This window comes from Cebidichthys violaceus, unplaced genomic scaffold (assembly GCF_023349555.1).
Source record: "Cebidichthys violaceus isolate CVI_PGR_0920_01 unplaced genomic scaffold, fCebVio1.0.p SCAF_22, whole genome shotgun sequence".
In the NCBI taxonomy this organism is placed as follows: domain Eukaryota; kingdom Metazoa; phylum Chordata; class Actinopteri; order Perciformes; family Stichaeidae; genus Cebidichthys; species Cebidichthys violaceus.
The window spans coordinates 11332840-11360632 of NW_027176395.1; the positions used below are offsets into that span (position 1 = coordinate 11332840).

General features: G+C 40.3%; 3 protein-coding genes across 4 annotated transcripts; all 3 read right to left on the reverse strand.

Moving 5' to 3' along the window:
• Positions 1-1049: 1049 nt before the first annotated feature.
• usp40 (ubiquitin specific peptidase 40) lies at positions 1050-12036 on the reverse strand. 2 transcript variants are annotated; one of them, XM_068717925.1, is made up of 31 exons: positions 11352-12036; positions 11188-11255; positions 10985-11098; positions 10416-10580; positions 10088-10234; positions 9681-9824; positions 9399-9527; positions 9188-9304; positions 8967-9074; positions 8632-8832; positions 8329-8464; positions 8035-8116; positions 7714-7885; positions 7535-7619; positions 7379-7449; positions 6858-7267; positions 6640-6778; positions 6464-6524; positions 5791-5844; positions 5461-5549; positions 5181-5267; positions 5058-5094; positions 4817-4881; positions 4470-4544; positions 4168-4377; positions 3820-3938; positions 3631-3696; positions 3310-3520; positions 2884-2979; positions 2691-2785; positions 1050-2418 (listed from the first exon to the last, which is right to left on the reverse strand). In XM_068717925.1, exons 1-31 carry the CDS (start codon positions 11545-11547, stop codon positions 2310-2312), a joined length of 3858 nt encoding a protein of 1285 aa, XP_068574026.1. In that variant the 5' UTR covers positions 11548-12036; the 3' UTR covers positions 1050-2309. The 2 variants fall into 2 exon arrangements, with proteins under 2 accessions (XP_068574026.1, XP_068574025.1); XM_068717924.1 differs by having other exon boundaries at positions 8329-8467.
• Positions 12037-13262: 1226 nt separating this feature from the next.
• On the reverse strand, positions 13263-21538 carry LOC137877966 (thrombospondin-type laminin G domain and EAR repeat-containing protein-like). The gene is made up of 14 exons (XM_068718149.1): positions 21527-21538; positions 19822-19936; positions 17834-18057; positions 16888-17261; positions 16400-16490; positions 16131-16287; positions 15872-16003; positions 15721-15791; positions 15386-15544; positions 15107-15308; positions 14758-14990; positions 13905-14083; positions 13666-13767; positions 13263-13416 (listed from the first exon to the last, which is right to left on the reverse strand). Exons 1-14 carry the CDS (start codon positions 21536-21538, stop codon positions 13263-13265), a joined length of 2205 nt encoding a protein of 734 aa, XP_068574250.1.
• A 1049-nt stretch (positions 21539-22587) lies between these two features.
• On the reverse strand, positions 22588-26186 carry sumo3a (small ubiquitin like modifier 3a). The gene is made up of 4 exons (XM_068717926.1): positions 26040-26186; positions 25091-25219; positions 24852-24923; positions 22588-24621 (listed from the first exon to the last, which is right to left on the reverse strand). Exons 1-4 carry the CDS (start codon positions 26058-26060, stop codon positions 24559-24561), a joined length of 285 nt encoding a protein of 94 aa, XP_068574027.1. The 5' UTR covers positions 26061-26186; the 3' UTR covers positions 22588-24558.
• Positions 26187-27793: the final 1607 nt, after the last annotated feature.

A 27793-nucleotide genomic window follows, 5' to 3' on the forward strand; every position in this document is an offset into this window, starting at 1 on the left:
ATATATATATATATATATATATATACACATATATATATGTATATATATATACATATATATATACACATATATATGTGTATATATATATACGTATATATATATATACATATATATGTGTATATATATATATATATATACATATATATGTGTATATATATATATATATATATATATATATACATATATATATACATATATATATACATATATACATACATACATACATATGTATATATATATATATATCTATATATATACGCATATATACACATATATATATATATATATACACACACGTTTACCATGTTCATCATCTTAGTTCAGTGTTACCTTGCTAACATTTGCTGATTAGTGGAAAAAACAACTTAAATTAATACATAAAGCTGAGGCTGATCAGAATGTCATTACTTGGAGAGAAACAAAATAATATTAAGACCTGATAATGGTGCTTGAGAAAAAGTTATGATTCCCTAGTTTAAAAAAAAAAAAAAAAAATAGTTTCACCTTTTCCAAAAAAAGATAATTTAGTATTCCTCTATATTTCTAAAAAATAACATAAGACTTTCTTTTTTTAACAATATGACAATAAAAAGCACATATGTCAACCACATGGTGGCACTAAATTTTTTTTTTTTTTTTTTTTTTTTAAATCAGGTCATTAGGATTTATAATAAGAAACCATAAACATCTGTACCAAACACAAATGCCATGCGGCTTAATTCAGAATAAAAACTCATCAGCAGATAACTTTATTGTTGATAGAATATACAAACAGATGTCTACTGTAGTAATACAGTAGAATCATTAACACCAAAAATGTATTGAAGAACACTACTAAATAAACAAAATTCAATCTTACTATTGCTGAATATAATGTCAAAAAAGCACTGGTCAAGGCTAGATGTATAAATGAAGAAAGTTTAAAAAAAATAAAATAATTCAGAAAAAATATCCCACTTCAAATAAATTATCTATAAGAATGCTTTTTTAACTTCCCTGAAGTTCACATATAATGCATGCAAATAAAACATGAAATGTTCACCACAATGAAAACTCTGGGATCTTTAAATCATCAAAGAGAATAGTGGCAGAAATTATTTGAATGTTTTACAGTATTATTTCATCACAGATGGTTGCATGATGTTGGCTCCACATGGTTATCCCTTTTAATATGAAATGAACAGATTGAGGTGAAAGTGAAGACGGTCTGCTTTAATTATCAGCAATAAATCAAAAAACCGTGCCTGATAAATGTCAATTAATTCTTTAACCATTTATAGAATATGAGTTGAAGAAGCAGACAATCCACATTTGATGTTTCATGTCACATTTTAAGTGGAAAATACACAAAGTCAAATGATCAGATTATACGTTACTGAAATACTTTTTTTAACCGTAGTAAACTAACAGAGCAGGTACTTCAGGTCAAAAAATGTCATGAATTCCAGCAAGAACCTGGGGGTGAAAACAGAGATGACAGCAGAGGTAGAATGAGAGGGAGAGAGTGAGGTAGGGAGGACAGAGCTGCACCGAGGAGTCTCCACATTAAGGCCTATCTCTCCTCTCTTTTATCAACCTAAAACAAGCCCATGATGCAGATAAACGTTTTTTTGTTCTCAGCGCACAGTGACAGGTTTATCATATAAATGAGCATCACTTAAAACACCTTATGAGCAACAACAAGAACTAATGGGGGTTGATTTCCTTGTTGTACTGAAAAACGTATTAAAACAAGTGAAAATGTTACAGCCACTAGCGGATGGCAAAACGTATGCAATCATCCTGATTGCTATAGTTTATACAAAACTGTAAATGAGAAAGAAACTCCAGTTTGCACAAGCATGAGTATATATCCAGCCTGTAATAGCACAAAAACACTTAAGAGTAGAACAGTTTGTTCTGCTTCTCTTAGCTACTGATCCATGCAGCAAAAACTTGGAGCAAAAACTCTTCAAATCATTCTCGGATAATAAAACTGCAATTTCATTAAATCAAAGGGCATGAGTGGTGGTTGTAATTTAAAAAGGCAAGACAAACATGAGGCATCTTACAAGAAATCCAGTAATATTGTATAGAAATAAAGCAAACTACAGTCAATTGTTAAAAAACAGCTAATCAAATTCCTTCTCTTCCTGTCAACAAAAGAATTAGATTTTAGTCTTGAAAGATTTGTCGAGAAATACAGAAAAGAAAATGGCACATGACTGACGTCAAGTGGATTGTCCCAATTGCATCATGGCATCTGTGTGTAAGTGCATGTAGTTGTATAGGTAGGTTTGATTTGTCCATGCACCCATGGGAGCAGAGTGCTATCTGAATACCCCAACGTTGATCGATAGCGCTACCTCTGGTTTCCTGGATTTGGCCGGTACAGTCTTCTTCTGTGGTCCAACACCCTCAGAGCCTGCAGCCGGCCCTCTGAAAAGAAGCAAGGGTAGAAAAAATAACTAAAAAGGATTTTGGATACAAGTTCTACAACAATAATCAGAACTTATTGACACAGTGTTGTGATATTACAGCAAAATGACTCATCACTTTAGTCAAAATATGATTGCCAAATAATAAATGCCATAAAAAGGTTGGATTGTTTTCGGTGCACTCTAGTCAGTTCAAGAAATAACATCGACATGATCACAGCTGTTGGGAGCATTCTCCCTGCAGCTGCATGTGTGAAAGTAAAGACGTCCCACCCTTTCCTGCATTGCTCTGCTTGCTCCCTGAGCCTCTGCTGGCCCTGCTCATCCTCCAGGGTGAGGAAGTCCCTGTTGTTATCAATTAAAAGATTCTGGGGGAAAATATAAAAAAATGGATTCAGTGTTTTTTTTAAACAATATCAAACCAAACAGACTCATTGTTGAAAACGAACAGCAGGTTTATGAATACCTTTATGCCGATTGTGTCGCCATCTTTGAGGTGAAATGGTGCCCCCAGTAGTGATTCAGCCTTCCTCTTCTTTTTCTTTTTGGAAACCTGCTGACTCTGAACATAAAAGGCATAAGACAGTGAAAAATTCACTGACAATGTGACTGAATCATGAATCAGCAACACCTACAAGAATACTGTGATTTTGGGATACATTTCTTTGCTTATGAATACAAATCCTTGAAGATCCTGATAAACTGAATGACCATGGTAGACTGATTTTTTTCTTTGCAACATTACATGCAGTCAACATTTCTCCCAACACGCTCAAGCTTTATCATTTCCTCTACCAACTATTCTATTGAGCAAGAGACTACTACTATACATATGAATTGCACCAAAATAAAACAGGTTCCTCCTCAAGAAATGACTCTCTTCCCATCTCACCCAGTTTGAGATTTCCTCCCAGGCGTGTTTGCCTGGCTGGTGTTTGGCCAACAGCAGAGAATCAGGGGAGAGGCCGTAGTGTGCAGCCAGACAAGTGCGTAGAGACCGTGGGGAAGAGTCACGGGTTGCATCCCAAACCAGCTCCTCTGCCGGGTAGAAACACCTTTCCCCTGGGACTCCCATTTTAACACTCAGCATCAAATCTTTAGGACTTAAGAAATAGAACATAAAAAAATGTAACCAACCTTGAAAGAAGGGAAATGTACTCATTGGAAACGAAAGGACGCTCCATAAAATTATGTACAAAGCAGAAAACTTTACCCAAGATCTTCTTCTGTTAGTAGCTGTTGCACACAGAGGTCTGTACCACTGGGCAGCTTCAATTTCCTGATCAGGAGGAAACCAAAACAGAAAATGTTGATCATGAAAACTAGCAATGACTCAAAACTTTGCATTTGTTGATAATTAAGAGAATCTGTTGGCCACGCTGTGACAGGAAAGTGACTCTACTTGAGTGTGAGCTGCTGTCCTCTGAGGATACGTGCCAGTCTCCGGCCCTCAAGCTGCCACACACGCATGAACGCAGTGGTTGGCACACACACATCCTGAAGGGCAGGCAGTGTCAATACCTGACAAAGAAACAGACAATGACATAAAGTGAGTCATTTGAAAATTTTGTTAGTTTAGCTGTAACCAATCTTCTGGCCTCACAACTAACTGGTAGGAGCAGCTCTCTGGGTCCTAAGTAATGAGGACTGAAATCCACTAGAATCCATTTGGGGTCTTCGAGGATTACCTCACTAATAAAAATGAGCATTAACTCCTAATTTAAATATACATATAACCTTCATACGCTACCTGCGTCTTGAGATCCTCCAGGGTAGCCTCGTCTGATATCTCCACCTGTCCTGCACTTCTCAGGTCCGCCATGTTGCCGGCACCCAGAGGAGGTGAGTCACCTGTGGTCACAACATCCGTGTGGCCATTGTCAGTGTGATTAAAATCCATGGAAACTGCTGAGTTGTTACTCGGATCCAGACATAGCCACACAGATAGCTTGAGAAACCCCTGACAGAAAAAAAACGAGACAACAAAGGCTAAAGAGAGAGGTGAAGTTACAATATATGAATCTCCAGACACAATAAAAACATGTTTAGTACCTTCGGAGGAAGTTGTCCTTCTGTGACGACTATTGTCTCTCCATTGTTTATCTTCAGTTCTGACAGAGAAGCATCCTGAGAAAAACAGGTTGTTGTTTTTAAAATGGGGCGCTATACATACAATTCTAACAAATACATTTCAAAGTTTTACTGTTATGCAATGTGGGTTTTGCCTCAGTTTTCATTCACAAGTTCCATATTTAGTTTTCAATCAATATTCACTCTATACATTTTGCCTGGTGCTAAATATCATTAACAATTAGTGAAAATGTGCACGCAATAAGCAGGGTAAAAAGAATCAAACACCGTTTGATGACATATTGTGTAAACTACAATCGGCCACTCACCTCATCCATAATTGGCTCTCCAACCTCTTCACACCAATCGAGCCTCCTTAAGTGCCAACAGGTGCCTGCAAACACACATTTCAGCGACAGTAACAACCAGATCGTGCTCCAAAGTACAATAACAAAATGTCTGTTTGACTACAGTTTTACAAAAGCAGAGATAATCTTGGTGAAGAGCAATTCACAAACACCAAATTCTACATACAGTACAAAATAGCAGAATGTATTGATGTAGTTTTACCATCAAGTCCAACAGCATCCAACATTGCCTTTAGACACTGCAAATGTCAAAAGATAATATTTTTTTAAAGTACACATACACGTAACATAAGCACATAATGTTTCACACATTAAGTTTCCACACCTCTTTGACGGTACACGTTTTCTCCACTATTATATCCATCTCCATGCCAGCAGAGGGCGCTGAGCCCACAGAGAAGTGCAAGAAAAGCTGCAAAGCAGAGAAAATCTTACATCAAAAACATCAATCAAGCACTTTCAAATGCTCGTAACTCTTCGTCTCATTTCGTTTTTCACTGTAGGATAGGATAGGTTTACTGGTACTAAAAGGTTCTGTAACATTCACCTGTGCAGCTGCAGTTACAAAGGATTTATTGAAGGTTTCAAATTTTAAAAAGACACACCTGTGATGCCTTGGGGGCATTTCCCGGACAGAGAGTCAGTGTGGTCATGAGTCGCACCCCTGCATCCCGAACACTCAACTCTTCACACACTGTCAGGTAGACCAGGGTAAGACAACACAAGAGCACTTAGTAAATGTGTTCCAAACTTCAAACACAGATGATGAAAAGAAAAATTACAAGCAGGGGGAGTACCTTTTAAACATTTTATGGAGGGGCAGTGTAAAGGAATGCTTGTCTTAATATTTTGTGAAAATGAGGGGAAATTCCAACTCTAAAGATATCTGCACCATTAAAATCATTGCTACCCCCAGGGAACAAATGACACGGTACCTGGAGGAAGGAGTTTCCCTGTGCAGTCCACATGTCTCAGACAGTACTGTGCACCTGGTCAGCGAGACAAAAAAACAGCTGGTTTAAGTATTAATGTATACTTAGATAAAAATGTAAGAATTCAAACTCAAAAACAAATCTGGTGATTGCCTGAACAGTAGCGTAGATGAAAATGTTACTTGAAAAAACTTAGGTAGTTCCGAGCAACTTTTTGCAGTCATTCATAAGCACATTATATAGTTATAATTTATCAAGATCTTCTATATTAACCCTGTTAAAATTAAAATCCTTCGGTTCAGTATTGGGGACACATATATGAATACAAATTTGACAATACCCAAGTGTTCCAGTTTAATGGCCTGTGAATTTACATTTTCTAAGAGGCATTTATGATATTTCCTGTTTACTTCCTTATCCAAAACTGCAATGAACTCTAAAAAGGACATCTAATCCAAGCTGTTCTTTTTTTAATAAATGTTACATTAACTTGTAAATTGTCAAGCATATTTAAAGCACATAAAATATATTGGTTCAAATGAAACTGTTCTTGAAGTATACACATGTTTTGCTGCTTTATAGAAACAAATACCAAGTTACATTTTAGGCATCTACATATACTACAATGCAGTGTGGGGGGGTAACCAGGTAGAGTGATGTAACACTAAGCATTTGCCTGTGAGTTGCTCCTGTAGCTGCAGCTCTTCTATGGCCCTCCGTTTCACCTCACACAGCAGCTGTAAGAGAGAAATGCATTAAACTACTACATTATTATAAGAAAGGACAATGTGGTGCTTGAATGGAGAGATAGAGTCCAACCAGATAGGTAAAAATAAATAAAAACTTAATGACCATATTTCCTGTAGCTGGAACTTTGATCTTCCTCTTCTCCTCTTCTTTCTCCCCTTCATGTGGTCCAAACTCCACCTGGAGCCAGCGGCAGTCCGACGGTGTGGTCACAGTGACGACGTCTTCATTTAGAGTGAACATGCTGAGCAGAGTTAAGAAGACGGTAGTAAAACCACACAGAGAAAGAAAACCACACACACACGCACAGCAGAGGATTGTACCTGCTGTCAAAGGACTGTGGCTCCAGCACCAACAGTGCATCTCCGTCTTTCAGCGACAGCTCCTTGAGCGTCCGCTGCATGTCATCGGGAGGGAACACCCTCCAGCCACTTGCCCCTCCTCCCTCTCCTGTTCCCTGCTCTTCCCTCTTTCCTCCCTTATGCTCCTGGCAGAGCAGACTCTCCTCTGGCTCCCCTAGTGCCTCCCTCACCTCCCCAAGAGTCGAAGCACCTGCAAACCCTCTGGCCTCCCTTTTAAGCCCTGGCCCCCCGTTTTCAAAACCTCCTCTTCCCTCCTCACACTCCAACCCATCCCCCTCCTCCGGATCCCCATCTTCCCCGAAATTGGGACGGACTACATTCAGCAGCACCGGCTCCCACTCGGCTCCAGTTAGGACAGTCGCACCACACACCTGAAGGGATTAAAAAAAACAGTGCACAAGTCGGACACTCGGGATCTTGTCAAGTGAGCATAGTTACTTACTAAACACATATTGTGATTGCCGAGAATGTGTTGTACTCACCTCTCTGCCGTTCCACACAAACAGGTCAGAGTTCGTACAAATGCCTGCACTATACAGGGAGACACAGTCGTCTGCAAAGACAACCACACCCAGAATGTTGTTACAAACTTTCAAAACTTCTACCTTCTTGAAGTTTTCTGCATTTCAGTGTCTCACCTGTTAAAGTATTGTAGAGGTGTAGACCTGCAGGAAGACTCCTGGCCACAGTCAGAGCCATATCCCCTTCCCAGAGTTCCTGCTTCTATACAAACAGATGCACAAGACACAGCTTATTCCATCATTCTTTTCGGCGTTTTGAAAAACGCAACAGCTAGTCTTTTTGGAAATTAAGTTACCTGATAAATATCCAATCGAAGATCTCCCACAGTCTTTCTGCGGTCAAAACTCACAGTGATGCTCCCGTTCTGCTCTTTACTGATTGGTTGCAGGGCTCCATATTCTAGCCTGTATGAGGGTGCCAGATGGAGACGCAGCACCACGGTGTTATTCGTGGCTTCAAACTCCTCGCTGTAAGAGAAACAATGGTGAATAATAATTTGCGTGAGAAAACTATTTCACTTTCTTCAATTTCTGGGTTTTGATCTTCACAGATTAAGTCACTTTATCTTCCACTGAAATGTCTCACTCGTAAGTCAAGAATGTGTGAAAATTTGTACCGCATTTTCTGCATTTTGATGTTCTCTTCCTGAGCCATCTGGATGAGGTTAAGAGGAATTTTATATTGAGGATTGTTCAGAGCTGCAGATGGAGAAAAACATTTGATACACATTTGTCGTCCAATTACTTCATATACTGTGTACTTGATGTCAAAACTATTAATTCAATTTAAGATGAACACATTTGTTGTTTCACTGAATCAAATCACAGAAATTTCTATTTACATTTACCCCACTGAACTTTTTCTCCTCTTTCTTTGATCTTATTTTCCAATATAAAATGGTGTCCATTACCTTCACTGGGCCTGTGCAGCTGTGTTTTTCTGTAGAACAGCATGTATGCACTCTCTTTGCCCTGGAACTGCTTCTCTATGTCAGACTCCCTGATGGAAGTCACCGTGGAGTCGTTAAAATCAAACCAGTGGCTACCCTGCTGACAGACGGGAAGAGACTCTGTGAGAAACACTCAAAGTAATCACAAGAAGTGTAGGAACCTAGATGTATAACTGAATTAAAATGGTGTATTTTTTCCTAAAAGTCTTCACAATGTAATTTTAGAACTTGAATTCTTGAAAAATGTGACTGTTGCGTTGATACCTTTTGTTCAGGCTCTGACTTCTGGTCTAGTTCTGGCTGCTGTTCAGCAGCTCGGGGGTCTGAAGGTGTTGAAGGATTAGAGTTAGTCGTCTGCTTTGCTGGGCCGGGGGGCTCAGTCACAGGGCTTGGTGGGTTTGCCTTCAGTGCCACTCGAGTACCATTAGACACCAACATGAAAACATCATTGTGGGACTGCAGGAACTACACCAGAAGAGGGAAAAAGTCAAGAAATTGCACTGGAAACAAATAATTTTCTGGTATAAGACAAATATTGAACCCCAAAGAACACCAGCAATCATTAAAGAAAACATAGGAAAATCATAAAAACAAAGTACCTTTCCTATGGGGCCATAGTGTTTTCTAAACTTTTTGCTCCAGGAAGAACCAATCTTATCCATGAGTTTCTGTCCCAACTGGTCTGTCAGGACACTCTTTAATGGCTCCTAGAGGACAACATATGAACAGCACCTAATTCATTAACTGGCTGTCCTACTGAGTCAACAAAGAAAAAACTATGAACACCACAGAATTCAGACTAAGGAAGCGGTAACTTCACCTGGGCAATAATAGCAGTGATGACAGACAAAGGGTCCTCTTCTTGTAGTTTTGGCTCACACATTGGCTTCACTTCCTCCTTGACTTTCTTCTGAGTCTTGGGTTTACATTCCTCCTCCTGACAAGCAAACACAGACGTGATGCCTTTCCTAATGCACAAATTCAATGTTTTATCTTTTTTATCCTCCTGTTTGCTCTTCTGCTTTTCTCACCGGTGGCTCCCATTGGCCAAGCTGGTCAATGTCCCTGATATAAACATGGTAATGGCCACCATAGCAGCCTCCCTTATGGATGATCACAGAGAACAGCTCGTAGCAGTAATCAGAGTCCTCTGCATCAGTCTGTAGGAGAGGAAGACATAGTAGTTAACTTATCAAGACAACTTGGTGTATCAAAGCCTTCCTGGATCGTGTTGAGAGTAAGCCTGAGAACCAAGAAAATAGAACAAAAACAACAACAATTAAGAAAAGTCATGTGATGTATCTGTCATGTACCTCTTCGCAAAATGGCCGTAGGTTGATGTTTAAGGGGAAACCGTAGTGTCCCGTCTCCTTGTATCGCTCACATTTGGCAAAGTCAAAGCTGAATCTCAGCAGGGACATGGTCATGAATGGAGGAAGCTTCTTCAGCTTGGCAGACTGAATAAAAGCAAAAAGGAAGGGGAAAAAAAGAAAGTGAGAAACAGCACAAAAATCCAGTATTTTTTATGTGAACAAAGGAGAAAAAAAAATGTCAATACAAAGAAGCTTTTTAACATGTTTAGTTTTAATAATCCTTTCTACTCAATTGTTTAATGTAAGGCTTAATCAGAAGGGAAAGGAGAAGTTTAACATCTCTTCAGGTTGGCTGTATTTTAACCATTGTTATTGTGTTGATATTGTGTCTGAAAGCTGCCACTGACCTTGGCAGCAGTGACCAGTCTGTCGCACTGTGCACAGCGGTACAGGTTATTGCCCTCAAACATTTCTTCCTCCACAAACATGTTCCACAAAGCCTCTTCCAGGCTAGACACACCACAAACACACACTGTCAGGTCCAGGAAGTCCTCCTAAAGAAGGCCCAAAAAAAAACAACTGGTGAATTAAGTTATCTTTGTCTTAGCATTTAGTCATGAGATGTATTTCACTAAAATAACTCCAATAATGTCATGTCTTGCTAAATTTCCAATAGTTTCCAAAACTTGGAAGCCACGTCAAAGAGACAGAGAAACCCTGTACATGTGGACACACCTGTCTCTGGCTGACACTCCCACACTCCTTGCAGACAATACTGTTGACAATGGTCCCGTGATACAGCTGGTTGATAAACGTATTACCAGTGGTGCCCACAAGAGAGTGCTCCAACGCACTGAACAGAATCCTGTTCAGCTCCTGCACATCATGCTGATTTGTTCCCTGAGAGGAACCAACACAAGAAGGTTTAAGTTAGAGACAAAAAGACACCTGCTGTGTCCCAGTTCCATTATATGAACTAACAGTATTACAGTACATACTATATGTGTAAGAGAAATACGGAAATATACAAGTCTTGTACAGATGAACTTCAAACAAACTTCACTGAAGCAGTAAATTGGTTCTCTCTTTCTACTAGCCGTTATCAGCCTTCTATCAGTTCCAGATCCTGTTTAAATCACATGACTGTATGGACCGTCTTGACCTGGAAAAGGTGGTTATGTATGTCATGCGGCAAATGTCGTGGGTCTGTCTTTCAGACTGGAAGGTAAATCAATCAGTGCAATAAGAAGTGTAACCCGAGCCTCCTTCTCTCCTTCCCACCGACAACGATAACAGACACAGACCTCACTGCTGTTCCAGCCGAAACTGTTGGTGAGGTTGGCGGTGGAGGCGCTCTGCTGGTCCACCAACAGCAGACTGGCAAACAGTTTCTGCAACTCCAGTGGGATCACTCTGACCTGGGGGAAAAGAAAGGAAAACATTTGTTTACACTTCACAAAAACACAAAGACATATATAGATATTTGGTTACAGCTACAAGCACTTACTTTGGCCCCTGGTTCTTCTTTGTCTTCCAGACATCCTAATTCCTCTGCTCCCAAACTGAACAGCTCCTCTGTAGACATACACACACCAAAAAAATCAATAACTGTCCTCTGGTTGTGTACTGCACCGGCTCTCCTAAAGAAATGTGTCAGAGATCTGGCCTCACCTCTGAACTCTGGGGTGAACAGCAGGGTCTGGAGCAGAGAGTTGAGGTAGCAGGTCCCCCCTTGATTCTTTATGCCGCACAGATTGCTTCTTCCTCGGGGCGGAGGTGGCTCCTCTCCCCCCTTCACAACTATCCCCCTGGAGGAAGTCGAAGAGAAGCCTTCCTCCTCCTCTTCCTCGAAAAGATTCCCAAACATGCTGTTTGAGTGATTTACTCGGTTTTCTCTTGAGTTTTGCTGGAGCTATGCCTCGTGGTAAATCATGTGTTATCACTCTGGTTTGCCCTCTTGCTATCTCATCTTGGTCTTACCGAGTTCTCTGTTGACAATGGCCGGGCTGACTCTGAAATAAGAAGACTTCACGGGGCTAAACATAGCGACTATTACCGGATGTAGCATGTATGCGTTGGACTTCCAGTTATGTCGGCGAGCAAGTTCAACGTTAGCTAGTTTAACGCAATAACAATTGCAAATCAATCGCAGTCCCGACACTGAGGAGCAGCTTGACGGCTCAACGAAAATGAAACAAAACCAGACTGTCGGTAATGTTAACGGTCGGTGTCACCACGACGGGGAAATGGCGTCTTCTTACCAAACCTCTAACGACTTCTGACACTGGCTATTCCTTCCTCTGTCTGTCTTAAAACAGATAACAAACAAGGCGTAAATAGAAATACCGTCGGTGAACTGTAGGCAGCCATGTTTCTTTCTGCAGAAAATGGAGCGGTGCATTGTGGTACTTGTAGTATTGCACTTGGGTAAGGCGTATACTCAAAATAATAACGGTTGATAGTTGCATTACTTGGCCAATGAGTATAAACATCATTAGTGATGCTTATTTAAATTCCTGTAATTTACTGCCCCTTTATGATACAGCCATAACAAAAATATGTTTATCTTATTTACATAGCAACACGTGTTGTAGCAATAAAAACTACATTTCCCACAAGTCTAGTCTTGAAGTTATGGGGCTTGTAGTATTCTGTAGCAAACCATGGAAAAATAAATATTTACGATTGATAGTGTTTACGAAGGATGGCAGTTATGTGCCCATGGCCATGCATACCAATGAAACACCACCAGGATTTTGATTGGCCACTAAATTACTTGGAATAAAAAATGTTTGTCACCCTACATGCTCCGAATGAACATAGCTGAAGGTTAGCCATTGCATAAACAACTCTTGTCTTGCATACAAACATATTAAATCTGGTTTATTGTCATTTCAATATAATTATCTTAAATATAATTCACACAATAAGTAACAATCAGTCAATCTTTTGAGAACACACATTCCAGTTAATGTTAATGTTAATAATCATCAATATTAAATGTTTTTACAGAAAATTTGAAATCTAACAGAAGCTCACTCTATTTACTTTACTCAAAGCACACAAATAGAAAGATATATTCCCATAAAAGTCTTGAACTTGTAACATTTGTGTAAAAATTAGGTAAATCAACTATTAACCTAGCGCTGACTGTTGATATTGTGGGGTAAATGCATGCAGGGCTGGTCATTAAATCAAATTCCACCAACCAACATGTTTTATTTAACTGTTAAATTATATTTTCTGTAATTTCTTGTCTTCCTACGTGTCTCCCTAATCACATTTCAAAAACTTTAAGATAACATAGGATATAATTATTGTGAAGAAATACTAAATCCTTTCAACATACGCCAATTTATTTTAATAGCTCTTGCCTAAAAAGATGTTTTCTCAGAATCACAATCGTGACCTTAATGGTTGCTACGGCCCTGGCTGTATGTAAATTGAGAACAGACACAGTATTGTGAAGGCACAAACACTCACATTTAAAATATTATTGCAAACATTTTCTTACACAGGAACACACAGACACAAGCATAAACAGAGTGAACAAAGCTACATGCACACTCTATTTTTTTTTGCCTAGTGTGTTTTCAGTTTAAACACTTTGGAGAGAGGTGCTTTGGCACTAGAGTAGATCAGATACGATTCTCCTTTAGAGCTAAAAAACTCCCAGTCACTGCACCCAATCGTTGGGAGCCAATGAACAGGAACAAATCCTTCATATCCCTGCCACCTAAAAATAAACAGAGAAGAGGAATCAGATGAAAGCTGCATTTGCATCTGCTTAACAAAGGCTCTAGACCCAGAATTAGCTTGTTCCTTGAGCATCCTCACATGTCAAAAGTGCTAGGCTTTCACTAGTCTAGCTCATATGAGGAAAATAGATCTACATTACAACAGCACTAAATTAGAGGGCAATCTAAATGGATGCATTATTTTCACAATGGTAGTTGGTAATGGGTGTTGCTGACAAGTTGAGTACCTGTAAATAATGCTGTTGAGAGAGTAGGATTCTCCGTTGAAGGAGTTTGCGACAACCAGAAAATATTCCTCCCCGAGGCTGAAGAACTCCCAGTCCACTGCACTAGAGAGATGGGAATGTATGTGGTGATGACGAGAGGTTGAAATGGCAGCAATATCAGGTTATTACACAGAAAATGTTCTCATGATCTGTCTGTATGTACATACACCTGGCACATCAAAGTGTTTGCATATCTGTACCTGTAGGTGACAATATCCTGGAAGCGGACAAATAGATGCCCATTCATGTCCAGCTCATAGATGGTGGAGTTGATGGCATATTGACTCGGTCCATTGTGATGGAGTCTGTGTCCATTGGCAACAACTAAGAAGACTCTCCTTCCTATTTGAAACATTTCCCAGTCTGTGGCGCAGAACGTCTAGAACATAGAAACAGAGAAGCTCAAAGAAAAACAGCTGTGAAAGTAATACACGTAAAACAAATGCCAAAATGATATAATTTCACTCATATCTGGATGTTTTTACATGATTAATTTCCACCTGCCTCAAGGTGCCTCACATCCAGCTGTGGAGTTCCCCTAAATCATCTCCTTATGATTTCTTGTGCGACTATCAATGTGTCAACACTCTCTCCTCAATTGTGGCTGTATGATTCACTATCAGTGACATGCCAAAGCACTGCTATCACTCAAGCAAATCATGGCAAACCGCACACCTCTATTTCTGGCCCCTTGGCCACATTGACACACCCGTTCTTTGCTCCCCATCTCTCTTTCATTACCCTTTTATCTCTCCCTGTTTGTGGTCCCTTCCCTTCTGTGCGTTCAGACAAGAAGGTTTTTCATACTTATCTCAAAGATACAGATCTTATCAGAGGAAAATCAAAGTCCAGCTGGGGAGAAGATCAATGGTATATGGAAGTCATGCAGCAAAATGCTACACTAAAGTGCTATTAAGTCTACTTTACCCCCACACTCAAACAGCTTCCGAATTTATCCTGTATTGTGATAGGTTACTAAACTGATGTTTTTTTTAAGTCTTTTCAGGCATTTTTAAGGCAAATTCTGCATTTCTTTTGTTGTTTTATGTTCACCTTAATTGTCTGAAACACCTGAAAGCTTCCTCTGATCCAAACATAAATGACTGAGTCTACAGAGGTGGTCACTCCATCAAAGGCATTAGCGACCACCAGGAAATGGTATGGTCCCACTGTAAAGAACTCCCAGTCGTAGGCCCCTGAGGTCGGCAGCATCTGGTGAACCTCAAAAGATTTTGTTAACCTGTTCCATTTGTATATCACACTGTTTATAGTGTGATTAGTATCCCCTGAAAGACAAACAAGAAAGAGAGAGGATAAACAGGGTAGTTTGATATGTTGTGAATGTCATGCCAAGATTTCTGGAAGTAAACAAGTAGTCATTTCATGGATATTTAGTTTTTACCTTGTCTGTGGTTGGCCACAGCGAGATAGGTTTGTTGATTGATTTTAAAGGCCTCCCAATCCCGTGCACAGTGGGTCTGCAGAGTCTGGAACTGCACAAACTGTTTTCTTCGTTTGCTCCACTTGTAAATCACAGAAATGTCAGTTTCTGATTCTTTCTGCTTGTCTGGCCCTCCGCCAGAGTTAGAGACCACCAGAAATATCTAGAGCAAAGTAACAAAACACCGTGAATATCAGCTTGTTCCATGTTATATAACCCATTGCTTCCTTTCTGTTATACCTTCTTGCCCATGCTGAAGTGTCTCCAAGCCAAAGCTCCATATGTGCTGATATTCTGGTAAAGCTGGAAACCTGTGTGGCTCCACAGAAACACAGCTGAGCCAGAGGCTGTCCTATGAGCCATTGCAGCCATCAGACCCATGCCAGCTACCTGGAACACCTAAAGATTGAAAAAAAAATTCTGCTAAATAAACCTAATTTTGTATAGATGTAAAAGACAAAAATATTTGCCTTCCTTGTGCCTTTGTTTTTCTTATGTGTAAGTACAGCAAGAATGCTAGTACGGACAACAACAAATATATGTAAATATTAATATTTTACAAAGCTGAAGGATACCTCTACATCATGTGTCTCTGAGCTGGTGGTGAGGACTTGGTGTTCCAACACGTAGTCAAGTCGTTTATGATCTGAGTCGATAAGGAGATGAGAATTTTTTCAATTTGAAACTGAATAAAAAGTTGCTCGTGAGTGGATGTTGGATTCTCACCCTCCAGCACGGTGATCCACACCGTACCGTCGCAGAGGTAGAGGCCTTTCCTGAGCGGATTGAACCACATCTGGCCTTGTACCAGCCCTGAGCATGACCGCTCCAACCCCACTGACACTCGCTCCTCTGTTTCTGAGAATTTATGATCAAAACAAAAAGACAAGCAGACAATCAGTTGGGCAAGGAAGCAGGAAAACTTATATGTCATGGCTTTCATCATACTGTGTGAAAAGTATTGTAGAATACATCTGCAAGTTACCATAGGAAGTCACATGGTCATGAACCTCCCTCCCTATGACAGGCAGGTCTAGGAGAAGTGGCGGTACTGACAGAACTGCTAGTTGGGGGTTCGAAGAGGGGCAAATCTGATGGGTGGCATCCGAACCTGGCACCAAAACCAGCTGGCGCAACAGACCCTGCAGCAGATAAGAATCAAAAGAGGTGACTGTTTTAGAGAAAACATATTAACCGTATGGTTTAGCAGCTTGTTTATCATGAAAGTTAGTGATACGGAAATATAAGTCTTACTGAATACAAGCCTTTCCATCTACCCCGACTGCCAATGTGGAATTTCGATCCCTGAATGTTGAGATCTGCAGGAAAAGGCCTGGAGGGAAGACTGTTTGCCATACAAAGACATAATTATTTCTAATAGCTTGAGTAAGTTGTTTTTCCTCTTTGAATATAACTTAAAGACACTGTAATTAAAGTAGTCTCTTCCATTCTTCTGTTTGTAGGACTGAGACAGGAATCGTATTTTATAGGCATCGTACGGGAGCTGATATGTCTCAGCTTCTGTGCGCCAGAGGCAGTTTCACTAAAAAACCATCTATCACACACTGTCATGCCACTGTGATACGGCTGCAGGGTGTGAGCAGATTGGAGCAGGGCCATTGTATTGTGGTGAAGGATCTACTATCCCTCAAGGGAATTCAGAGGTAACAGGAAGAGAGGATGGTAGGAGACACCCAGTGAACAGAAGACAGAGACAAACAAGAATAAAAACATGAACTTACATTTCTAGGGGTGTGCTGCAGTCCACTGTGAGCCTGACATGATGACTACCAACACCTAAAACCAGAGTGTGCCACTGGTTGTCATCCAGTCCGGCGCCTCGAAACACCCAACGCTCTACGACTCCTCCGTGTCCTCTAAAAAGAAAGTGCAGACGTTTTTTGGAGAACCTCAGTCCCAGGATGACCCGTCCACGTTCTTCATTACTCTTGACTCGCCTCTTCTTCTCCCTCTCTCCATGTCGTTCTTCTTCACTGACAGTCCTCTCTTCATTCACTTCCAAAATGTACCCTTTATCGTTCTCCTCTTCATCCTCCCCCACTCCTCTTTTCTCTACTTGCTTTGGCTCCATCAAGGAAAAGATGTATTCATTTTTCTGGAACGCAAAGGTGAAAAGCATTCAGACACACTGTATTCAGCAGGGGTGGAAAGTAACAAAGTATATTTACTCAAGTACTGCAGAGCTGCAACAATACATCGATTAATCGAGAAAATAGTCCACAGATTAATCAATAATAAAACAATATTGTTAGTTGCAACTCTATTTAACATAATTTACTAACATATTTCAACATGTTACTTTTTACTACTCCTCTACTACATTTTAGAGGGAGATTTTGTACTTTTTACACCGCTACTGCTTCTACATTACTACTCTTACTTAAAAAACATTCAACACGTTTTAAAAACTAAAGTGCATTGTTAGATAATAAATAAAAAAATCCAAGAAATATACTTTGCTCTGTAATGAGAAATTTTAATAGATGTTTTAAGTACATTTAGTTGAGATTCCTTCCGTACTTTACTTTTCCTTTAAATACAATTTTGAATGCAGGACTTTTATTTGTAACAGAGTATTTTCTCACTCCGGTATGGTACTTTCACTTCAGTAAAGAATCTAAGTACTTCTTCCACCACTGGCATTAACCGACAAACTTGGAAGCTCACCTTGGGGGCAATGCTAGTGACTTTTAGTGTCACAACAATGGAGAATTCTTTGGGGAACAGGTCGCAGTCTACCAGCAGCTGGGAGGAGGGAAAGCTCATAGAGGTATGAGGGCTTGAGAAATGCACACCCCTCACCCCTCCAGCCTGCTTCATGTGCACCCCTGCTATGAGTTTGGAGGGGTCCCTCTCGAGGACAAAAGACAGAAGATCCAGAGGGAGCAAATCTGCAGACAATGAGCAAATAAAGAGGTCAGGAAGATTGCTTTACTGCTTAAGCCTTTTTATGCAGAATTTCCAATACCATTAACCAGTTGTTTCTCTCTAAAGGAGCCCTAAGATTAAAGGGATAGCACAAAATTACTACTAAATTACTTAAATTATGTGCATTTTTCAGATGTTTCTGCAAGTTTCTAAAACGTATTTAAAGTTAATGGGAAATTTTCTCATAGGAATTGGTGGAATGTTTGTGTATTTACGCAGGTACTGTATTTATATACAAAGTACTTTATTTGAGTATTTTCTTTTTATGCTGTACCTCATACTTTCACTCTAATTGATTTCAGAGGGAAATATTGTACTTTTTATCAACTATATTTATTTGATAGCTTAGTTACTTTACAAATCAAGATGTTTGCATACAAAATGTAAAGATTATATAATATGATGCCAATAGAATATATAAGTAAAGCTGAAATAGTCAGTTAAATATATCATCAATCTGTTCAATGCAAAATCTTTTAAATTAACATAATTGTGAAGGTTTCACTTTGGGCTCTGCCAGATTATGACAAACATTTCTCACAATCTACTGAATTTTTACAATCCAAACAACAAATCTGCAAATCTGCAGATTAATTCATAATAAAAAAATAGATTTGTCGCTTTGCGGTTGTATGCCTCTGCCGACCAGTGATGTTGCAGTTTACATCTATGTATGTCCAAAATGTTCACTTAATAATCACTTAATTACTTTATCCTGTTAGACATTTGTGTGAAATTGTCTTAATTAGCATATGAGTTATGGTCACAGTGACCTTTGACCACCAAATCAGTTCAACCATGAATCCAAGTGGATGTTTGTGCCGAATTTAAAGAACTTCCTCCAGGCGTTCCTGAGATATTGCATTCACAAGAATGGGACGTACGTATGGTCACAAAAACCTTAACCTTTCACCTCTAAATTTGAATCAGTTCAACCATGAATCCAAGTAGATGCTTGTGCCAAATTTGAAGAAATTCCCTCCAGGTGTTCCTGAGATATTGCGTTCACGAGAATGGACCGGACATACGAACGGACAACCTGGCTGCGGCTGTTGCCGACACCGTGGCATAATAATCATTTAGTAGTAGCAACCATGTAGAAACTTTTACTAAAGTAACAGTACTTTTACTGCTCATAGGTCAATAAATACCATTTGAAACAAAAAGCAGTCATAGCTTTGTAAGGGGACACACCTTAAAAAGTTTGAGAATACCTGCTATAAACTAATAAATCAATTAATGACATGGCATGCTCGACTCCCTGATGTGTGAGAAAGAACCCTGGTTGGCGGTGGAGCTAAAGGAGATTTTAGGAGGGGTTGTATAAAGAAATGGACTCTTTGAACAGCGGGAACAACAGAAGAGAATTGCTCTGAAATTGATGAGACATCTTATAAACATGCACCCTGTTCATCCTGATATTCTGATGTGTATTGTGGAATCCTAACCACATCCAATGTCTGTACTTGTTTGTGGATATCAATTTAAGTTAATATTGCACGCAATACTGCACACACAAACACTCCCACTGTGCTGTAAGCAGACACAGACAGTTGGAATTATCCAAAAGAATTTTAGCTGGAGGGGTTTCCCAGGTTTTCAGATGAAACCGTAAACCATCCACTGAATAATCGTTAACTGAACATCAGATCTGTTGAAGTGAGCTGAAGTAATAGAGACGAAAGCTGAGGTTGAAAGAGGTCAAATAGAATAAAATGGTACGATACCTGTGCAGCGTCTCCATGTGTCTGCGGTGGTGTCAATGGCCCTTAACCCCAGGAGGAGGATATGCACGAATATGAGCGATGTCATCACAAAAAGCCTGTTTGGTTCAGTTGCCAGCTGGTACAAATATCTCCATATTTCTGTGTGTTGATCCTTTTGTCTCTATCTTAAGTGACGATACAAACCAGACAGCCGTGTTTTCTTCATATTGATCCAAGTGAGTATTTTTTTTAGATCCAAAGAAAAATGTCCAGTCAACAAACTCTGTTTAAAGTTATCAAAGGCTATACTGGCTACCTAAGATTCACAAACAGAAGAAGAGAAGACCTAGAGCTGTGATTCCTCTGTGCTCCAAGGAGGAATCCATTCACATGTGTGTGTGGAGAATCCTGCACCTGCAGGTCCTTTTAAACACCAGAGCCATGCAAATCACCAACCAGCCTGTCACTCATCCTCCCTCAACCGCCTCTGATGACACAGACCTGCCAGAGGGGTGAGCTGCTACACTTGTAGTCGGTGTGTGTGTGTGCTCACATACACACAGACTGAGTGACAGACAAGCAGACTATTTTAATGTAATAACATAGGGAAAGAAATCTGTCAAAAGACAAATTCCTCCAAACATTCACGACCTGAGAGAGGCCTTAGCAGATAAAACGTAATTAAAAGTCATCCTAAAAACAACAACAGAACATATGTGACCTTTGGTCCACTAATGGATAGATGGATATGAGCGGAGCTATTATCATATTAGCTGTTATCCCGTAGTTTATTACGTGAGAAACCGTGGTATGTGCATGAACTCAGCTGTGATATTAAAGTGTCAAAAAAGGATGTTCTGCAAATATCACTAGTTGAAAGAGTAATGAAGTCCCAGGGCAGTGACATTAGGAAACACTGCATCGGCAAAGTAGGAAGAGGGTCGATTTGGCACAATGGCTAAATAGCAGATCATCACTTTTGAATACAAAGTTTTGGTTTTCCATGGGCACCCAACAATTTAATACCACTTCTATGTGACTGTAGTTTGTTGGTTACCGGGCAGTCATGAAATAATCAGACTGTGTTTCGATAGACGCCGGCATCTTGTGTCGTGTCAGATCTCTCTGAATCCTCTGATCCTCCGACTGGCACATTTACAAGGCAAATACTCTTTGTCTCTCTTCCTCTCACCCACATTAAAAGCATAGACTGTACACAGATCAGGATGCAAGATAGAAACTCTGCCTTGCTTTTTGTCCTCTATCCATTCAATAATCTTTCTTCCTTCCAGGCATGGAGTTTCAGAAGGACCTGTTGAGATGCAGATAAAGTGAATATAGATGTCCACTCGTAGGCATGCTCTTCCTTATACCTGGTTTGACTCACCAACTGCTGCTATCAGTCTTATCACTGTTCCAGTTGTACTGAATGTAACCAGTCAGTTAGTGTATCAGATGAGATTTAAGATTCTAATTCAGGATTTCCTGGAAGTAATTTTTATCAGACTTAATATAACATCTTTTTTTAGCCTGCTTCTCTCAATGTCGTGATCCTTTGTCTTTTAAGGTGATGGTTTTGACCTAGTGTCATTCTTCAATTCTATGCAGAATTCTTTTATCGCTTTTGTATTTGTGTACAAGTGTGTTGTGGATAAACCAAGCTAGACAGACACATGAGACTATCATAGTTAACTGGCACCACCTAGCTGTCTATTTTCTTCAGTACTTGGGCATACATGTTTAGCAGACAGGGCCTCAGTGGGCATTAAAACCTTGTCTTGCATAATTGACCACAAGGAGTACAAGTTATAAATCAACATTGAAATTCTGAAAGGTGAATCAACATGTCTTCAACCACACACAAAACACATTTCCACCTTTTAACTTATTATTGTGGACATTATTACATAAGCATTTAATTGGATTTTGAACATGCACCTTCTTCAAAAACCTAAATGCACGTTTAAAATATAAAACTATATCACACAGCAACTATATATATAATTCAATGACAGCCATATCCCATTATGGTAGGTTCAGTTGAAGACGGGCAGGATTTTCTTCCTGCAAAATTAGCAAAGGCTTCTAAGTAATAAATAAATCATGTACTGTACTTTTTATAAAAGCACATCAAGGGACAGTTATTGTAAGCTTGTTTAGGCTATAAATTATGTAGAATTGGTTAGTTCTGTGTCCTTGCCCTATAAATTAATAAAATACATAAATACTAATAGCAACAGATTCATTCATTATTTTTTACCCTGGACAGCTCACCAGACTATTGCAGGACTGACACATAGGGACAGACAACCATGGGCAATTAAGAGCCATCAATTAACCTGTTTTAATGTGGATAGTTGTAAAGGATTATAATAAACATTTATATTCTTGACCAAATTTTGGATACAAAAATACAAATTAATGATGCTTGCGACAGCAAATCTGAGTACCAAACTATATTTATTGTATACAGTAGTAAAAGACCACAAATAATGTACAAATCAGTAGAGAAACAAATAACATGACAAGACATGGGCCCCGTTCTTCGTACATTACATGGCCTAGCTCGTTTGTTATTCAGCTCAAAAGATCTCGGTCAAGCTGTTAAAATGCATGTGGAAGGCTGTCTTGATAACTGTGCTCTTATTTTGTGAGACTGGAAAGCTAAAAAGGATCGTTACTTGTGCAGAGAAATGTCCTTCAGAGGGATCACTCACAGGTTTAGCACGTCTATGGAACAATTTTGTCTCATGCTTGATGTCAATGACGATGAGATATGGGCAGTCCTTAAATGTAATTTGATATTTATTAGGGCCAGAGTGGAATATTTCATCAGGTGGGAGTACAGTTAATTATTTTTGTAGCATTTATGTTGAATATTAATTTTACAGTGCACCAAAAACAGTTTGATTTATCCTGTAAAATTGCATTGGTTTAATTTTGTTGTACTGAAGTATGTAAGACTGTTTTATTCAAACCTCGTGCAGGGATGACAATACTAATCAGTTAGATGTAGCCTCATCTGAAAATAAACTAAAAAGAGTTGTCACGATCCGACTCACTCTGAATGAAGTTGCATCGTTGGAGGATTTGAGCACAAGGACTACTTACTTTAACAGCAGGACATCCTGACTGCAGTGAAAAATCCAAGCTCGTGTCTGGCCGTCAATCAAATGAAGCCAACTGTTATCTACATACAAAGAACGGGGCCCTGTGGGTACAGAACACTATTCTCCCAACTCCATTGGTTGACCTCCCTGCCCTCCCGATATGCAACAAACTGCATGCATCCTAGTCTGAACTGTAAAATATTGAAGACACTCATCACCACTTGGGATCTCACCATTTACCATCACTGCAGTCAGGCTTTTGAACAAACGGCCCCCAAGCGTCTGCCTTGTGCACACAAGGAAACAGCTTGGCAGTTGACATGGCAGTGAAAAGTGTCTTCAAAACGTGTTAACATAAACATACTGACTTTTGTTGGACATCCCTGCTCTGCTGGAATCAGCTCCTCTTCAAAACACATGTAGGATCAGTTGTCCCATCAGCTTACATTCGCAAGGACAATACAGAGATGAGACAGCTGACCCCAAAACAGTCCCGCCCACAGCCCACCCACTACTTTAACTCCCCAAAATGTAAAACCCACAAGCAGAGCCACTTGTAAGAATACCATAAGGACTGGCCACTGGCCCGCTTCATCAGAAAACAAATGTATTCTACATCAAGAGACTATCTTGATGACCCTTACCATCTCAACGGATAAATTAAACTTCCCTCCCCTAAATAGGAATTGTCTGAATGAGCGAATACAAGTCTGTAACACAGATACCCAAAACCTTTCTCAATTAGTATAAGTCAAAAAGGAAGCAAATAACATCAATGAATACAAACGCCTTTAAAATGTGACTGTTTTGACCTTGCAGTTTGCTTTTAGAGTGATCCAAGTACATCAAATATGAAACAGAAGTTCGGTCTTTGGAGTATTGGTCCAAGCAACCCAACTTTTATCTAATGCTCACTCTGATACTTCTGTACAGGAAAAGAATCAATAAACCCCCTGGTTGTTAATTGTTAAAAGAAAATGAAAAAAAAAAATACAAAAGCATTGCAGAACTCTTTAGCAAAAGCACCTAAAATGTAGAGAGAATTAAAATACCTTTTTGACAGTAGAGCAGGAGCCACCGGTCAGACAAAAAACACATAAGAGAGAAGTGAAATGGAAGGCGGCCTGTGTGTATTAAGTTCAGATAGTGCTTCCACTTCAAACCATTTTCATGCCCACTGACTGTGACCCCGGACAGAAAACTGGCAGAGCCTCGCGTTTGACCACGATGGATGAAAACCTTGACAAACTACTGGATACTAAGCTTTCACTGGAGAGCGAATGAGAAGCGCTGACAAACCAGGAACAGCTGTGACGTGCTGCTGGTCCAATCACAGCCTGCGTTGCCAGAAGGAAATGTTGTCCCAATTGGCCAGCGGAGAGACTGTTGACACGCACAAAAGTTCAGTCCTGGCTGAGACAGTACATAAACAGCTGAGGAGCCCCCTCCCCCCACACAGCTGAAGAAAAACCATGACAGACATCTTGAAACGGAAGAAATATTAATAATAATTATTAATATTATTATAATAATGATAATAATAATAATAATAATTATAGTCTGAGAGGAGCGATGGGGAGGGACAGTGAAAGTGGCTGAGGGCGTGGTCTGAGAGTGGCCGTCAATGAGGTGGGGGGGGGGGGGGGGCTTAACAGTGCCCGCCTGTCTGCTGCTGGAAAACATCTATGGTGTCTTCATCTTCCATCTCCAGCTGAAAGAAGCAGAGGGAGAGAAAGTCCAGTAAGTGGATTTAAACAACAACAACTGAACAGGTAAAATAATGCAGAGACAGAAGTATAAAGCTCTCTGATTTAAGACAATGATGCTGAATGTTAAAAGAAAGTGTCTATACAGGCTTCTTTAATGTTTTACCTTCATGTAGAAAGCTTGTTTCTGCTAGATATAAGGGAATATAATGGCGAATAGAGAATACGATCTTACCTGTGCAGGTGTATCCGTCTCATTGATAGGCTGGCCATCAAACCTGAACCTGATCTGCTTTATTGCGAGGCCCTGCAGAAGCGACAACAGACATGAGGGGTGAATGAAAAGGATTTTTAAGACAGTCATCGCAAGGTAAAGTGTGAAAGTCAGGGTAACGCTGACTGAGGTGTAACAGCAAATCCAAAATAATTGCATGTTGTCAGAGAGGAAAGCAGTTATTTAGGCTTTCGGCTCACCTGTCGGTCACAGTATGCCTTCATTAGCTTGCTGAGCGGTGTGTGCCTTTTGATTTTAAACTGGACCACCGACCCATCTTGTCCTGCAACCTTGAGGTTGATGTGATCGTTCTCGGTCTTTACTCCCTCCTGCAAGAGACAAATGCGTTGAACACAATGATACCACAAACATTAGCCAGGAACGTATACAACAGATACAATACATAAAAAAGAGCAGTGTTAGACAGCCAAGTAGTAACTTAGCTGTCACCAGACTTTAGGCTGCAAGCCTGTAACTTTAAAAAGACACAATGTGTGGTGAAGGAATAAGTTTCCACTTGTTTGTAGCTATTTGAGCAAAAAACAACAACACATTAAACAGAGTAATGCATGCAGGGTACATTGCTTCAGTCACAGATGCTAACGTTAGCATGATTAGCTCCAGCCCTTTAAGACCACTGCTGAGTTTAGCTGCCGGGCTAACGATGCTAGCGCTTTTGTTTTGTTGTGGGGAGGCAAAAAACAAGCGCAACCACGTTACAAACGGCCACAAAATAACGGCTACTTTGGTTGTTTTATATGCGTTCGTCTCCTCCATTTGGCGCTCTTTTGTCGCTGTTGCAGTTGCGGCATTTGTAGCGTTGCGGACATAACGTGGTGCCGTTTTGACAAAGAAAAAAAAAATCCGCAAATGACAATCATGGTGTGATTGTCATTTATGCTCTCAGTCTTCGATACTCTAGTCAGTTGGACTGATTATCTCCTCATACTATCTAACAGAGTGTTGTGTGAGCGCAGGTAAATGTAAACGGCTGTGCGGGTACTCATTCATTTGCGAAACAAACACTGCGCCGATTAAGAGAAACGTGCAAACCAGGCCATTTTAGATTGCACATCTGAGAAACGGTTTGGCAAGGAGATTGACTCAGCCATCTCTTCAAATATACAGCTCTCTAACCCTTTATCTTACCTTTGGCTTTTCCTCTGACATCTTGGCTGTATTTCGTGTGTGTGTGTTTTCAGGATAATCTGTTAATTGGGCAGTATTTGTCTTTCTGCCGCCTTCTGTCCTCTCCTTTCCTCCGCTGACGGGTACGCGCTTTGGACCGAAGTTACATACACATGATTGGATCTGGGGGGACCACGTGACGACCAAACCGCGGGAGCGCGGAAACGGGGGCGCGCACCTATGGAAAATACTCGAGCACGCGGACAGAATAACCTATGATGGTTAGTATTGTATCAACACTTCTGAACACTCGTACTTAAGCACGAGTTTGTGGTAAATTAGGTGTAAAGACACTTAAATGAAGTCATGAAATAAAATCCTAACATGCAGGTTTGATAAGCCCACTTTCACATCCCCCAACTGCTCTGACATCAAACAACCACCTACACCCCCTGCCACCTCCTCACCTCCCCCTGCCTCCTCCTCACCTCTCTCAAACGACCCCCCACCGGCACTGAGGATCTGTGAAGAGGATGTGAGTCGGCTCTTTCACAGACAGAAGATCAGGAAGGCAACCAGGCCCAGACGGTGTGTCCCCCTCCTGCCTGAAAGTCTGTTGCTGACCAGCTGGACCCCATCTTCACCCAGATCTTCAACCAATCACTGGAGCTGTGTGAAGTCCCGTCCTGCTTCAAACGCTCCACGATCATCCCGGTCCCCAAGAAATCCTCCATCACAGGATTAAATGATTACAGGCCCGTTGCCCTGACGTCTGTGGTCATGAAATCCTTTGAAAGACTGGTGTTGACCCACCTGAAGAACATCACAGGGCCCCTGCTGGACCCCCTGCAGTTTGCCGGGCAAACAGGTCGGTGGATGATGCAGTCAACATGGGACTGCATTACATGCTGCAACACCTCGACTCCCCAGGGTCATATGCAAGGGTTCTGTTTGTGGACTACTTCCTGCGCCAGCTCAGGAAGTTCAACCTGACTCAGGAGCTGCTGATCCTGTTCTACTCCTCTATCATCCAGTCTGTTCTTTGCTCCTCTATCACTGTGTGGTTTGGATCAGCCATCAAGCAGGACAGAAACAGACTACAACGGACTGTCAGGTCTGCAGAGAAAATCATTGGTTCGAGCCTGCCCTCCATTCTGGACTTGTACACCTCCAGAGTCAGGAAACGGGCTGGAAAGATCACTGCAGACCCTTCACACCCTGGACACAACCTGTTCTAACTCCTTCCCTCTGGTAGGCGCTACAGAGCACTGTACACCAAAACCACCAGACACAGGAACAGCTTCTTTCCACTGGCCGTCACTCTGATGAACAATTAATTAGACATACTGCACCTCCATTTGCACTATTTGCACTATTACCACAATTCTGCACTAATATCCCAAATCCATTGTCCATTGTCATTGTTGTTCTTTATGCTCATATACTGTATATTCTTCGATATATATTTATATTGTACATAGTAGTTTAATGTTAAATGTTTATGCTTAGTTTCTCTGTTCTATGTTGTTGTCTTTAATGTCCTTGTTTTTATATTTCTCTTGTTTATTTGTATATTCGATGAGAGCAATGTGAAAACCGGAGTCAAATTCCATGTATGCATACGCATACATGGCCAATAAAGCTGATTCTGATTCCCTCACTAGTGTTTAATGTCTATAATCAGATCAAGATATTTCATAAAAAACAACAATATAGTAATTTGTAGTCACTGATGTGTCAGCAGTTTCCTTCAGTGATAGTTAATTGTTCATTTC

Coding starts and splice junctions, on each gene's coding strand:
- usp40 (XM_068717924.1), bottom strand. CDS start 11,547: ATGTTTGGGAATCTTTTCGAGGAAGAGGAGGAGGAAGGCTTCTCTTCG. Junction 10,235..10,415: donor GGAGTGTCAGCCAGAGACAG/GTGTGTCCACAT, acceptor GGCCTTCTTTAG/GAGGACTTCCTGGACCTGAC. Junction 9,825..10,087: donor GACTGGTCACTGCTGCCAAG/GTCAGTGGCAGC, acceptor GCTTTTATTCAG/TCTGCCAAGCTGAAGAAGCT.
- LOC137877966 (XM_068718149.1), bottom strand. Junction 16,288..16,399: donor GATGGAAAGGCTTGTATTCA/GTAAGACTTATA, acceptor TATCTGCTGCAG/GGTCTGTTGCGCCAGCTGGT. Junction 14,991..15,106: donor TGTGGCCAACCACAGACAAG/GTAAAAACTAAA, acceptor TTTGTCTTTCAG/GGGATACTAATCACACTATA.
- sumo3a (XM_068717926.1), bottom strand. CDS start 26,060: ATGTCAGAGGAAAAGCCAAAG. Junction 25,220..26,039: donor TGTCAGAGGAAAAGCCAAAG/GTAAGATAAAGG, acceptor TGTCTCTTGCAG/GAGGGAGTAAAGACCGAGAA. Junction 24,924..25,090: donor AGGCATACTGTGACCGACAG/GTGAGCCGAAAG, acceptor TCGCTTCTGCAG/GGCCTCGCAATAAAGCAGAT.